General features: G+C 44.3%; 1 protein-coding gene across 1 annotated transcript in view; it reads right to left on the minus strand.

Moving 5' to 3' along the window:
- FUNDC1 (FUN14 domain containing 1) overlaps positions 1-11,960 on the minus strand; it is a 33,624-nt gene extending 21,664 nt beyond the window's left edge. The window contains exons 1-2 of the mRNA XM_040423812.1: positions 11,857-11,960; positions 9,462-9,618 (exon numbers count right to left, since the gene is read on the minus strand). Of these exons, the coding sequence (XP_040279746.1) occupies positions 9,462-9,618; positions 11,857-11,872 (173 nt within the window). The 5' untranslated portion in view covers positions 11,873-11,960. The remainder of the gene's footprint in view (positions 1-9,461; positions 9,619-11,856) is intronic.
- Positions 11,961-13,814: the final 1,854 nt, after the last annotated feature.

Genomic DNA, 13,814 nt, shown 5'->3' on the forward strand with positions numbered 1-13,814 from the left:
GGAATATGAGACTTTGTAAGGAAAAAAAAAAAAAAAAAAAAAAAATCATCATTTTCCGCTAACTTGTGACAAAAAATAAAAAGTTCTATGAACTCACTATGCCCATCAGCGAATACCTTAGGGTGTGTACTTTCAGAAATGGGGTAATTTGTGGGGTGTTTGTACTGTCTGGGCATTGTAGAACCTCAGGAAACATGACAGGTGCTCAGAAAGTCAGAGCTGCTTCAAAAAGCGGAAATTCACATTTTTGTACCATAGTTTGTAAACGCTATAACTTTTACCCAAACCATTTTTTTTTTACCCAAACATTTTTTTTTTATCAAAGACATGTAGAACTATAAATTTAGAGCAAAATTTCTATATGGATGTCGTTTTTTTTTGCAAAATTTTACAACTGAAAGTGAAAAATGTCATTTTTTTGCAAAAAAATCGTTAAATTTCGATTAATAACAAAAAAAGTAAAAATGTCAGCAGCAATGAAATACCACCAAATGAAAGCTCTATTAGTGAGAAGAAAAGGAGGTAAAATTCATTTGGGTGGTAAGTTGCATGACCGAGCAATAAACGGTGAAAGTAGGGTAGGTCAGAAGTGTAAAAAGTGGCCTGGTCTTTCAGGGTGTTTAAGCACTGGGGGCTGAGGTGGTTAAAGGGGTTCTGCAGTTTTTTTAAACTGATGATCTATCCTCTGGATAGATCATCAGCAACTGATCGGCGGGTGTCCGACACCCAGTACCCCTGCCGATCAGCTGTTTGAGAAGGCAGCAGAGCTCCAGTAGCGCCGCGGCCTTCTCGCTGTTTACCGCAGGCCCAGTGACATCACGACTAGTATCAATGGCTTGGGCGGGGCTAAGCTCCATTCAAGTGAACAGAGCTTAGCCGCGCCCAGGCCATTGATACTAGTGACATCACTGGGCCTGCGGTAAACAGTGAGAAGGCCACAGCACTACTGCCAGCGCTGCTGCCTTCTCAAACAGCTGATCGGCTGATGTTCTATCCAGGTGATAGATCATGAGTTTAAAAAAACTGCAGAACCCCTTCAATATAGGGGTAATTAAAAAACCATCACTACGGTCATATTGGAGTAATGACCTTTTACATCACACGCCAATATACCGCACCATTATGTCCAGGACTCGATTCGAAGTTCTCCTGAAATCTCTACATTATAACAATAATGCAGATTGTGAACCCCCTAATGATCCTGGATATGATCGCTTTACAAAATTTGGCCCATAATAGATTATTAAAATCTAAAGTTTGGCCAGGTATACACCCCCCAAAAGCATCTCTCCATTGATGAATCCCTTGTGCACTTCAAGGGCAGACTGCATTTTCGCCAATACATGCCCAACAAACGGGCCAGATATGGCATCAAAATCTACAAACTATGTGAAAGCCAAAGTGGCTATACACATAAATTCAGAGGGAAAAGATTCAAAAATTGAACCCCCAGAGTGACCCTCTGTCCTTGGAATAGCAGGCAAAATAGTATGGGACTTGATTCACCCCCTGCTAGGCCAAGGGTACAACTTATACCTTAACATCTTCTACACAAGTGTCCCACTACTGAAATGCATGTTTTCCAGAGACACTGTAGCATGCGGAACTATCAGACGAAACCCAAAACATCTGCCTAAAAATGTTATAGACCAAAGAAGAAGAGTAAGGGAAAACAGGGCAGTTTGCAGTGATAACATGATGCTTGTTAAAGGGATTCTCTCATGAGATTTTAGCCCTATAAGCTAAACATATGGCCAGGTCCGTACTAATAACTTGAATCCTAAACTGGCCTTATTAAACCTGCTTGTGGCTCTATTAGCCCAAAAAAATGGTTTTTATACCCTGTCAATCGCCTACCTAAGGTGCCCAATGGGACGTCTGTTAATACAGGGTGCCCGGCCGTCTGGTGCCCAGCGCCTCCTTCCCAGTCTTAATCGCCGCCCTCCCTGTCTATAGTGCCGCCTCCGCAATCCTGCCGTCCCTCTGCCAGATCCGGCGCCTGCGCACTATGCTCAGCCTGATGCGCCGCGGACTCCTGGCTGCGGCTTCGTTGAGCGAAGTGCGCATGCGCATCAGGCCGGGCACATGCGCACTTCGCTCAACGAAGCCGCTGCCAGGATCCTGCGGCGCATCAGGCTGAGCCTAGTGCGCAGGCGCTGGATCTGGCAGAGGGACGGGAGGCGGCGCTGAGGTGAGGAAGGCGGCACTGTAGACAGGGAGGGCGGCGATTAAGACTGGGAAGAAGGCGCTGGGCACCAGACGGCCGGGTACCCTGTATTAACGGACATCCCATTGGGCACCTTAGGTAGGCGATTGACAGGGTATAAAAACCCGTTTTTTTGGCCTAATAGAGCCCCAAGCAGGTTTAATAAGGCCAGTTTAGGATTCATGTTATTAGTATGGACATGGGCATATGTTTAGCTTATAGGGCTCAAATCTCATGACAGAATCCCTTTAAGTACAAAGACAAGCGTGACGTCTTTATACTTACTACCATACATGCTGACAGATCCCCACCCTGTTCCAGTTCGTGGATCCACAGAATCAGTCCCCAAACCTGTGGGCATCCAAGACTATAATAAGTTTATGGGAGGGGTGGATCTATCAGACCAGGTACTACAGCCATACACTGCCCTCCACAAAACTCAGGCATGGTATAAACAATTGGCATTGCACCTGACGCAAATTGCCCTCTATAATGCTTTTGTAATATACAGAAGTGTAAGAAACAGAGGAAAATTCCTGCACTTTCAAGAAAAAGTAATAAAGACCTTTTTATTTGGGGAACAGGAAGTGAGCAGGGCCACAGGAAGTGAGAGCTGAATAATACGAGGACAGCATTTATCTGGGGTAGTTCCCCCCCACAGAGACACGGAGAAGGCCACAAAAAAGGTGACGGGTATGCTCCAGAAATGGAATCAGGAAAGACAATTCATCATTGTGAGACATGCCCCTCAAAGCCGGGTCTTTGCATAAAAGATTGTTTTAGAATCTACCACACCTCTGTTGACTTTTAACTAAACCCCCTTTGATCATTTTTTAAAACACCCCCTTGAATCTGTATGCTGGTAAAAATTTGAATTTCCCGTTTCTCCACATTTCAATTGGCATTCTAATAAAACCCATAACAAAGCTAAAAATTCTCATTACACCCCTAGATGAATACCTTGACGGGTGTTGTTTTATAAAAGGGGACTAGAACTTTGTATGTTCTGGTAGCTCAGTGCCTCTGCAATGTGATGACATATATTATACAACATATTTCTTTGATATAATTTGAGACCCTTATTTCTTTTAGCTTCTATATTTGGCGACTATGTCCTACCATATAAAGCTTTTACATATACCGTATATATATAATTTGTAGGATACCGAATACTTAAGCTGTTGCTTATCAGTACACTGAACTTTACAGTGTGCCAATACAGCAGTTTACGACCACATATGAAGTGTTGCCATATTCAGGAGAAAATGGGTAACAAATTGTCGGTGTAATTTACTCTGTTACCCCTTGTGAAAATAAATAATGTGGGCCTAAAGAGTAACCACCTTGTAAAAAAATTTTTTTTTCGTTTTCACAGCCAAATATTTCTAAATTCTATGAACCGCTTGTTGGGTTAAAGTGCTCGCTACATGCCTTGAAAAATTCCTTGGGGGGGTGTAGTTTCCAAAATGGGGTTACTTCTTGGGGTTTTCCACTGTAGGGGTATTTCAGGGTGTCTTCAAATGTGACATGGCATCTGAAAATTATTCCAGCGAAATCTGCCCTCCAAAAGCCATATGGCGTTCATTTCCTTCTTCATCTGCCGTGTGCCCGTACATCAGTTTACGACCACATATGGGGTGTTTCTGTAAACTACAGAATCAGGGCAATCAATATTGAGTTTTGTTTGGTTGTTAACCCTTGCTTTGTTAGTGGAAAGAATTTATTAAAATGGAAAATCTGCCAAAAAAGTGAAATTCTGAAATTTCATCTCCATTTTCCTTTAATTCTTGTGGAACACCTAAAGGGTTAACAAATTTTGTAAAATCTGTTTTAAATACCTTGAGGGGTGTAGTTTCTAAAATGGGGTCATTTTGTGGGTGTTTTCGATTGTGTAAGCCTCACAAAGTGACTTCAGACCTGAAATGGTCCTTAAAGGGAGTCTGTCACCACATTTGGGCATATTAGACTGATCAAATAGCGTTATATGTGCCACCCAGAACTTAAAAACTGGACCTTTGTTGTATGTAACGGAGTTTTCTTTTAGCCGAAAATGAACTTTTAAGATTATGTAAATGAGCCCTCTCAAGTGCCCAGATGATGTCAGGGAAGAGAAGGATCAGGCAGAATGAATATTTTCACTTGATCCCTTTGTTGTTCTAGGAGATGAGCCACTGCAAGAGGTGCCTGCCATCCCCATTAGCCCCTTAAGGACCGGGCCATTTTTCACCTTAAGGACCAGACAGATTTTTGCAAATCTGACCATTGTCACTTTATGTGGTGATAACTTTAAAACGCTTTTACTTATCCAGGCCATTCTGAGATTTTTTTTCTCGTCACATATTGTGCTTCATGACTGTGGTAAATTTGAGTCAAAAAATTTCATTTTTATTTATAACAAAATACCAAATTTACCAAAAATTTGGAAAAATTTGCAACTTTCCAAATTTCAATTTCTCTGCTTTTAAAACAGATAGTGATACCTCATAAAATAGTTATTACTTTACATTCCCCATATGTCTACTTCATGTTTGGATTATTGTGCCATTTTATTTTTTGGGGAAGTTAGAAGGCTTAGAAGTTTAGAAGCAAATCTTGAAATTTTTCAGACAATTTCCAAAACCCACTTTTTAAAAGGGAGTTTGTCACCACATTTGGGCATATTAGACTGATCAAATAGCGTTATATGTGAACTTAAAAACTGTACCTTTGTTGTATGTAACAGAGTTTTCTTTTAGCCGAAAAATAACTTTTAACCCCTTAGTGACCAAGCCTGTTTGGGCCTTTATGACCAAGCGTTTTTCTTCCTTTTTTTATGGTCTCGTTCCAAGAGCTATAACTTTTTTTATTTTTTCATCTATATAGCTTTATGAGGGCTTGTTTTTTACGGGACAAGTTGTAGTTTTTAATGGCGCCATTTTGGGGTACACATAACTTTCTGATTAACTTTTATTAACTCTTTCTGGGAGGGAGATGGGGAAAAATAGCAATACTGCCACTGCGTTTTTACATTATACATTTTTTGGCGTTCATTTTTCGGTACAAATAACATAATATCTTTATTCTCTGGGTCAGTACGATTACAGTGATACTAAATACTTATAATTTTGTTTACGTTTTAATACTTTTTTTGCAATAAAACACCTTTTATTAACCCAAAAAATTATTTTGCATTGCCACTTCACAAGACCCATAACTTTTTTTTATTTTTTTATATGGAATTGTGTGAGGGCTTGATTTTTGAAAGACGACTTGTATTTTTCATGGGTATGATTTTGGAGTAAATGCCGCTTTTTGATCGCTTGTTATTACGTTTTTTTTCGGTGGAAACTAAGAATAAATTCGAAATTCTGTCTTTTTTTATTTTTTATTTTTTACGGCGTTCACCATAGGGGATAATTTATGTAATATTTATGTAGTCCCGGTCGTTACGGACGCGGCAATACCAAACATATGGGGGATATTTTCTTTTTGCAATTTTTTTCATTGAAAAGCGTATTTTCAATGGAAAAAAAGGCATAATTTTTTTATTTTATGGAATTTTTTTTATTTAATAAATGTGTATTTTTTTTCTATTTTTTTTACTACTTAATAGTCCCACAAGGGGACTATAATATACAGTATTTTGATTGCTTTTAAAATGTAATGCATTATCTCTATAATGCATTGCATTTCAATAGCAATGCTATTCGAACATTGACCAGCAGGCTGCGCCAGAGAGGCACAGCCTGCTGGAAGTAACTGAAGACAGGCTCGGGCCCTCATCGGAAGCAAGGTAAGCTTCCCAGCACATCAGCACCCCGCGATCGCATTTTCGGGGTGCTGATGGGAGACAGAGGGAGTCCGCTCCCTCTGTCACCACTTTACATGCAGCGGGCGCCATTGCGCCCGGCATGTAAAGGGTTAAACAGCCCGGATCGGCACTCCTGCCGTTCCGGGCTGTTAGAGCAGGGACCCGGCTCTCATGTGAGAGCCAGGTCCGCGCTCCCCGCTGCACGGGGGAGCCGTGCAGCGCTTAGACTGGGCCGCCGTAAAAACGCGGCGGCCCAGCCTAAGGCCCCTTAGTGACCGCCGTAAAAACACGTATGGGTGGTCACTAAGGGGTTAAGATTATGTAAATGAGCCCTCTCAAGTGCCCAGGGCGGCGTCTCAATCCTCCGAGCCCCAGGCAGCACCTCCTCAACGGCTCATAACCCCGCCCTCCGTGTGCCTCTGCCCGCCCGTTTACCCCCCTCCTCAGTCCTTTTCCACTGCAGATGCGCGGTCAAATTCGTAGCAGGCGCATGCGCAGTAGGTATTGCGATGCCCTGCCAGGAGCGGGCATCGCATTGCGCATGCGCCCGCTACGAATTTGACCGCGCAGCTGCAGTGGAAACTTCTAAGCCTTCTAACTTCCCCAAAAAATAAAATGGCATTCCCACAATAATCCAAACATGAAGTAGACATATGGGGAATGTAAAGTAATAACTATTTTATGAGGTATCACTATCTGTTTTAAAAGCAGAGAAATTGAAATTTGGAAAGTTGCAAATTTTTCAAAATTTTTGGTAAATTTGGTATTTTGTTATAAATAAAAATGACATTTTTTTACTCAAATTTACCACAGTCATGAAGCACAATATGTGACGAGAAAAAAAATCTCAGAATGGCCTGGATAAGTAAAAACGTTTTAAAGTTATCACCACATAAAGTGACAATGGTCAGATTTGCAAAAATCTGTCTGGTCCTTAAGGTGAAAAATGGCCCGGTCCTTAAGGGGCTAATGGGGATGGCAGGCATCTCTTGCAGTGGCTCATCTCCTAGAACAACAAAGGGATCAAGTGAAAATATTCATTCTGCCTGATCCTTCTCTTCCCTGACATCATCTGTGAGGGGAGAGTCAGGAGCTCCCCATATACATTAAAGGGCTTCTGTCACCCCACTAAACTGTTTTTTTTTTTTTTTTGGTTACTTAAAATCCCTATACTGCGATTTATCCATACATACTGTAATTAATCATTTTGGTTCAGCAGATTCTGTTAAAAACGTACTTTTAAAATATGCAAATTACCTTGCTACCAGCAAGTAGGGCGGCTACTTGCTGGTAGCAGCCGCATCCTCCTATCCTAAAGACGCCCCCTCCGCATGTTGATTGACAGGGCCAGCGGACGGGATCTCTCTCTGCTGGCCCTGTTTGCATTCAAAATCTGGCGCCTGCGCCGTACCTGTCTTCAGTCGGCGCAGGCGCACTGAGAGGCGGACGCTCGCTCGGCCGCTTCATCCTCAATGCGCCTGCACCGATGATGTCACATCTGCACCCGGCGCAGGCGCATTGAGCAAGGAGCGGCCGAGCGAGCGTCCTCCTCTTAGTGCGCCTGCGCCGACTGAAGACAGGTGAAGCGCAGGTGCCAGATTTTGAATGCAAACAGGGCCAGCAGAGAAAGATCCCGTCCGCTGCCTTAACGTGTACGGGGACCTTTACACTTCCACTGCTGCCCTTTCAATAACAGTTTTACAAAAGAAGGTTACATTACCTTCACATCAGTAAACACAGTACCTGGGAAAGACAAAAGGTGCATTTAGACGCACCAATAATTGTCGGGAACAAACGTTCCTGCGAATGTTCGTTCCTGATCATCTGGCCATGTAAATGTGCCAGATGAGACGCTCGTTCATCAGGTGATCCTGTTGTTCGTGCAGACACCACCGATCATGGCTTCTGAGCAGCAGATCGTGCTGTCTGCTGCTACTCAGAAGCCGTGATTCTGTATGAGGACGAGGGATTGCTATAGCGATCCCCCATCCTCATATAGTGAAGGAGATCGCTGCATGTAAACGCGCGAGCTCCTTCACTGAACGAGCATCCCGGAAATCTGCCGCTCAGGCTAAATCCACCTAATAAAGGTGCTCAACAGCTCTCCGACTATAAAGCAAAGTGTATAATAAATCACATTAAAAATAGGTTAAAATGACTCACACATTGTATGAACTTGGACGCAGACAAAGTCACAGGCCGAAATGTGTCTGAGCGCCCAAAGGGTTTTTGGACACTACTGATATGATAGTATTGGAATCAGTACTTTTCCCATTCTTTTGCATGATTATTGTACCGCACTAAGGTACTTTATTACATATGTGCTAACTGGGCACCATGTTGATTCATTTATGTATTATGTTATAAATGTATATTTATTCATAATTAAGTTGCGGATCTTACTCCTGCATCCAACTTTATATACTGTGGGACTCAATTTTAACCTGTTTTTAATGTGAAAGATTTTCAATAAAGTTTGTTATATTTTTTAGATTATTTGGAGTTCTTGCTCTCATTGCATCATAGGTGTCGGTGTCTTATGTTAATGCTGTTGGGTGACTGGGTACACACACTACGATATATAAGTGCATTAACAGTAGTTATATGGTCGCTTCTACAATATGAAATATCTGTTGGCCAAACGTTTGGCCGTCTTGACTTCCCCATACTAAGCAGGTACGTTTTCAATGAGGAGAGAACAAAAGGACTCATTGTTAAAGTTCAATGCACCAGTCCTTCGCTCACCCATCATATTTTGGGGGAGAGTAGGGAGCGCCCCAAACAGACATTTATGTATGTATAATTGGATTCCCATTAACAGTCATCGCTACTACCGACATCACTACTTACATGAACCCACACACATTCCCTGGTTACCAGGTTAAGCTAGTAATATTCTAATATATACACGTACCTTAAGCTGGGAGGTGCGCTCACACTGTCATTCTATGTTGTGCAAGGCCTCTTTCACGCGGGTGCAATGCGTGACGTAAACGCATAGCACCCGCACTGAATCCTGACCCATTCATTTCAATGGGTCTGTATATATATAGGTGGTGTTATTTTCACGCATCAGTTCTGTTTGTGTGAAAATCGCAGCATGTTCTATATTCTGCGTTTTTCACGCAGCCCTGGCCCCATAGAAGTGAATGGGGCTTCAGTGAAAAACGCATTGCATCCGCAAGCATGTGCGGATGCAATGTGTTTTTCACTGATGGTTGCTAGGAGATGTTGTTTGTAAACCTTCAGTTTTTTATCAAGCGCGTGAAAAACGCATCAAAACGCATTGTACCCACGCGGAAAAAAACTGAACGCAAATGCAGACAAAACTGACTGATCTTGCTTGCAAAATGGTGCGAGTTTCACTGAACGCATCCGGAGCCAATCCACCACGCTTGTGTGAAAGGGGCCTAAAAGATGACATCTTTCAGAACCATAACTAGGAAGGAGACATGACGGTCTTACCAGCCAGTGACTCCTCCCATGACGATCTGTGTGGCTACAGAATACTTTTCTGTCAGGGGTCCAGAATTCCGTCCAAAAACTCGACTCCACCAATGGTGACGCCTAGCGTACTCTGTTATGTCCAATACTTCATAGGATTCATCGTCGCTGCTGGGTTCTGTTAAAGGAACACAAAGCATTAATGTCACTGCAAGGCTTCCAGTTTAGCAGTCTACAAGCTAGCAGGGCTACGCCAACGGTTACATCCTCGTCTTCTATATAGGACGGAAGGCACACAAAGCATTGGGACTTTGGTCACTGCTTCCATGGACAATTCTGATGAAAGCAGTGACCCTAGACAAATAAGGGTAGGGCTACATGGAGATCTTGCAGTGTCAAGAAATGAACGCATCCACAGTGCGACTCACGGTTGCAACCCCAGAATCGCAGAAATCTAACCCTGCTGGATTTTGTGCAACCCTGGGGTCGCGGTCATGGTAGGCACCATTCATTTCTATAGTTGCCCTGCTACACCTGCCAGCAACCAAGAATGCTGTTTAGCATGATGTTTCATCTATTGTCAATGGTGTTGCAATGCGACTAACGACACGCTGTAACTGCGACAGTCGCAAAGAATCCAGATTTAGTGTTGCAGGGCACGCTCGACTTTTACTCCATTGACTTTAACGTAAGTCACATGTGCATTTTCATGACCAAATCAGACAGAAAGTTGCACATATTTTTGGGTCGCTGAGTAGCCCTACCCGAAGGGCTGTTTCACATGAGCGAGTCTATGGCGGTAATCATGCTTCGTGTGTGATCCTCCATTCTGGACTTCCAGAAGAGCACGGCATTATCATGATTTCTAATGCTATGTGCCTCTGCTCGACCTCACTTGTACAGAATCATAGTGACATAAAGCGGTCAGCGTGATCCTGTAAGGTCGAGCAGAGGCAGATAGCACTAGAAATCATAACGCCGTGCGCTCCTGGAAGTCCAGAGCGGAGCATCACACTCGCACACGGAGCGCCATTCCCGCAATGGACTCGCTCGTATGAAACAGCCCTAAAAGTGCTGAGTCTTTGAATGCGGCAACATAAAAAGAAAAGAAGTCAAATAAAAAAAAATGTTAGATGTTTTTATTGAACAAGCAGAGCATCCCATCTATATCGTCAGGCTATGCTCACACAGGAGAATATATCCACAGATTTCAGCATGGATTCCGTGACAAAAACAGTCTGTACTTCCGCCCATGTTCTATCTATGCACGGTTTTCCAGACAGCACGAGGAACGGACATGTCCCTGCTGGAATGGCAGCCTCCTGTGTGTGCATTTTCGGTCGGCAGCTTGTTTACTGCCAGCTGGTCAGGGTCACCTGCTCCGCTCCAGCGCTGATCTGTCGCTTGTGGAGCAGGTGACCGTGTGCATATCCGCCCAGAAGAAAACAAGCCGCAGACCAGAAGCTGGACACCCGGGAGCCGCGGTGTAGGGGTCGTCTAAGTATGAAGCTTTTAATAGCTGAGGCAGGCATCACATAAAATTACTGGGGCCGGAGCTTATGATGCAGCAGAGCCCAGTAACTACTACTTCGAATATGAAGTCACCCGTTCAGTATAAAGCAGCTCACACACTTAAGGTACTTTCACACTTGCGTTGTTGGAAGTACCGGATCTGGAAATCCGTATGCAAACGAATAGCATTTGTTTCCGGATCCAGCTGACAATTGCATTGCAATACCGGATCCGTCTCTCCGGTGTCACCCGGGAAAACGGATCCGGTATTTATTTTCTCATTTTTAAAGGTCTGCGCGTGCCCAGAAACACCGGATCCAGTTTTCCAGAACACTTAGATCCGGCATTAATACATTTCAATGGATCCGGCATGTGTTCCGGGATTTTGGCCGGAGAATATACCGCAGCATACCGTAAAGGGACTGAACTGAAGACATGCATACTGAACGGATTGCTCTCCATTCAGAATGCATTAGGACAGGGATCAGCAACCTCCGGCACTGCAGATGTTCTGAAACTACAACTCCCACAATGCTCTATTCCCTTCTATGTGAGTTTTGAGAACAGCCGAGCATGTTTGCATGCTGGGAGTTGTAGTTTCACAGCAGCTGGAGTGCCGAAGGTTGCTGATCCCTGCATTAGGATAAAACTGAAGCGTTTTTTTTTCCGGTATTGAGCTCCTGTGACGGAACTTAATACCGGAAAACTTTAACCCAAGTGTGAAAGTAGCCCCAGCATCCCCTGGTACACAGCCAATGCCCACACATGCACTATGCCTGCCCTGGCACTAGCCTCATGCTGCTATCAGAAGCTCACTACACACAGACATAGGTAAGCGACCAATACATGTCAACAAAAGCGACATTCAAAGAGCCCACCCCCAAATGACCCACTCGTCTCCCACCTCTTCTGGTAGCCATAACTGCTCTGGATATTTTGGTAGGTGACGTAATCACGTCAAGCACGCTTCCGGGCTCCGTGATGTCACTCTTCCCTACTTCCGCAGTAAGCCCCGCCCCTCGTGCGTCTTTGCTGACATGCGCAGTTAGGGCTCATGTGACGCAGGTTGGAATCAGCTCCCGGAAGGAATGGGGAAGTGGGGAGTGCGCGGTAACGTGGGGCTGTGGAGACCTGCGGTCAATATCTGGGGAGGAGTGTTGGGGAAACAATAGAAGACCGCACATGTCCGTGCCAAATTCTTCTGCTTATATCAAACAAAGCTGAATAATGGGATTTAGTACTGGATGTGACAGCGTCATGCCTTCCCTCTATAATGTGAATGTTGGACCCCCATTAGGTTATAATGGGGTCTATGACGGTTGCGCTATGTGGTACTATTCTTGTCATCAAAATGACGGACACCCGGATAGGCTTCTATTGTCTATGGTGAAGCCATCCTGTCTCCCATTCACAGAGCTGGGTTTATGAGGTTGCTGGTCGCCCTTTAGAGCAGCTTAACGCCGCTCCTCTGCATTTGGCTTAGCAGCTTATAGGGCTGTATGGTAATTTAAAGGGGTATTCCGGTTGTTTCAAGTTAGCCCCTATCCACAGTATAGGGGAAAACTATTAAATCAGTGGGGCTCCTACTGATCACGAGAATGGGGGCCCTGCAGCCCCCCTAAAAATGAGTGGCTGGTCGCACATGAATACTGCTGCTCCATTCATTTCTATGGAAATTCTGGAGAGAGCCAAGCCCTGTACTTGGATATCACTGGAACTCTCATAGAAATGAATGGTGCGGCCACGTGCATGTGCGACCTGCCACTCTGTTTATTGCAGGGGGTACTGGGCCCCCGTTCTTGTGATAGGTGGGGGTCCCAGTGGTAGGACCCCCACTGTTCTAATAGTTTTCCTTTATCCTGTGGGTGAGGGATAACTTGAAACATCCGAAATACCCCTTTAAATGGCTTGCCCCACTCAGGAGCTTACCACCCAAATGAACGGGACAGGTGCCCAGTTAAAGTAAAAAAAACTCTTGTCCACAGCCCCACTGTTGCTGCGCAGCTCCCCATCCCAAGCGGACTGGAAGTGGCTTGATCCTGTGGTCACTGCAGCCAATCAATGGCCTCAGCAGTCACAAGCACTTGAATGGCCAATAGATCCATGCAGATCTTGTCCTTTGTCAGATTTGAACTTAGGACCCCAATGCTAACCACTGAGTACTAACCACTGATAATGTCCCTGGGAACTGTAGTCCACCCATTCCAGTTATTACTTTAGTTGCCCTCCTCTGGACCCTCTCCAGCTCTGCTATGTCTGTCTTGTTTACAGGAGCCCAGAACTGTACACAGTACTCCATGTGTGGTCTAACTAGTGATTTGTAAAGGGGCAGGACTGTGTTCTCATCACGGGCATCTATGCCCCTTTTGATGTACCATATGATCTTACTAGCCTTGGCAGCTGCTGCCCGACACTGATTGCAACAGTTAAAAAGGTTTTCCTGGAGTAAAATATTGATAACCTATTCTCAGTTCTTTGGTGAGAGCTCCTTTCTCCTAACAGCTTGCCAAGCATGTTCATTGTATAGCGGCTGTGCTTGGTATTGCAGCCCAGGCCTATTCACTTGAATGGGACTGAGCTGCACCTAGGCCAGTGATGGCTAACCTCCGGCACTCCAGCTGTGGTGAAACTACGACTCCCAGCATGCTCCATTCATTTCTATGGAGTTCTGAGAAGAGCCAAGCAGGTGTACATCTTGGGAGTTGTAGTTTTACCACAGCTGGAGTGCCGGAGGTTAGCCATTACAGACCTAGGCCATGTGACCAATGAATGTGATGTCACTGGTCTAGAAAGAGGCTGTGGGACAGCTTCAAACGGTGTTGGGAGTCGGAACCCCACCAATCAGATATTTATGAAAAGTAT

Source organism: Bufo bufo, chromosome 3, assembly GCF_905171765.1.
Source record: "Bufo bufo chromosome 3, aBufBuf1.1, whole genome shotgun sequence".
NCBI lineage: Eukaryota > Metazoa > Chordata > Amphibia > Anura > Bufonidae > Bufo > Bufo bufo.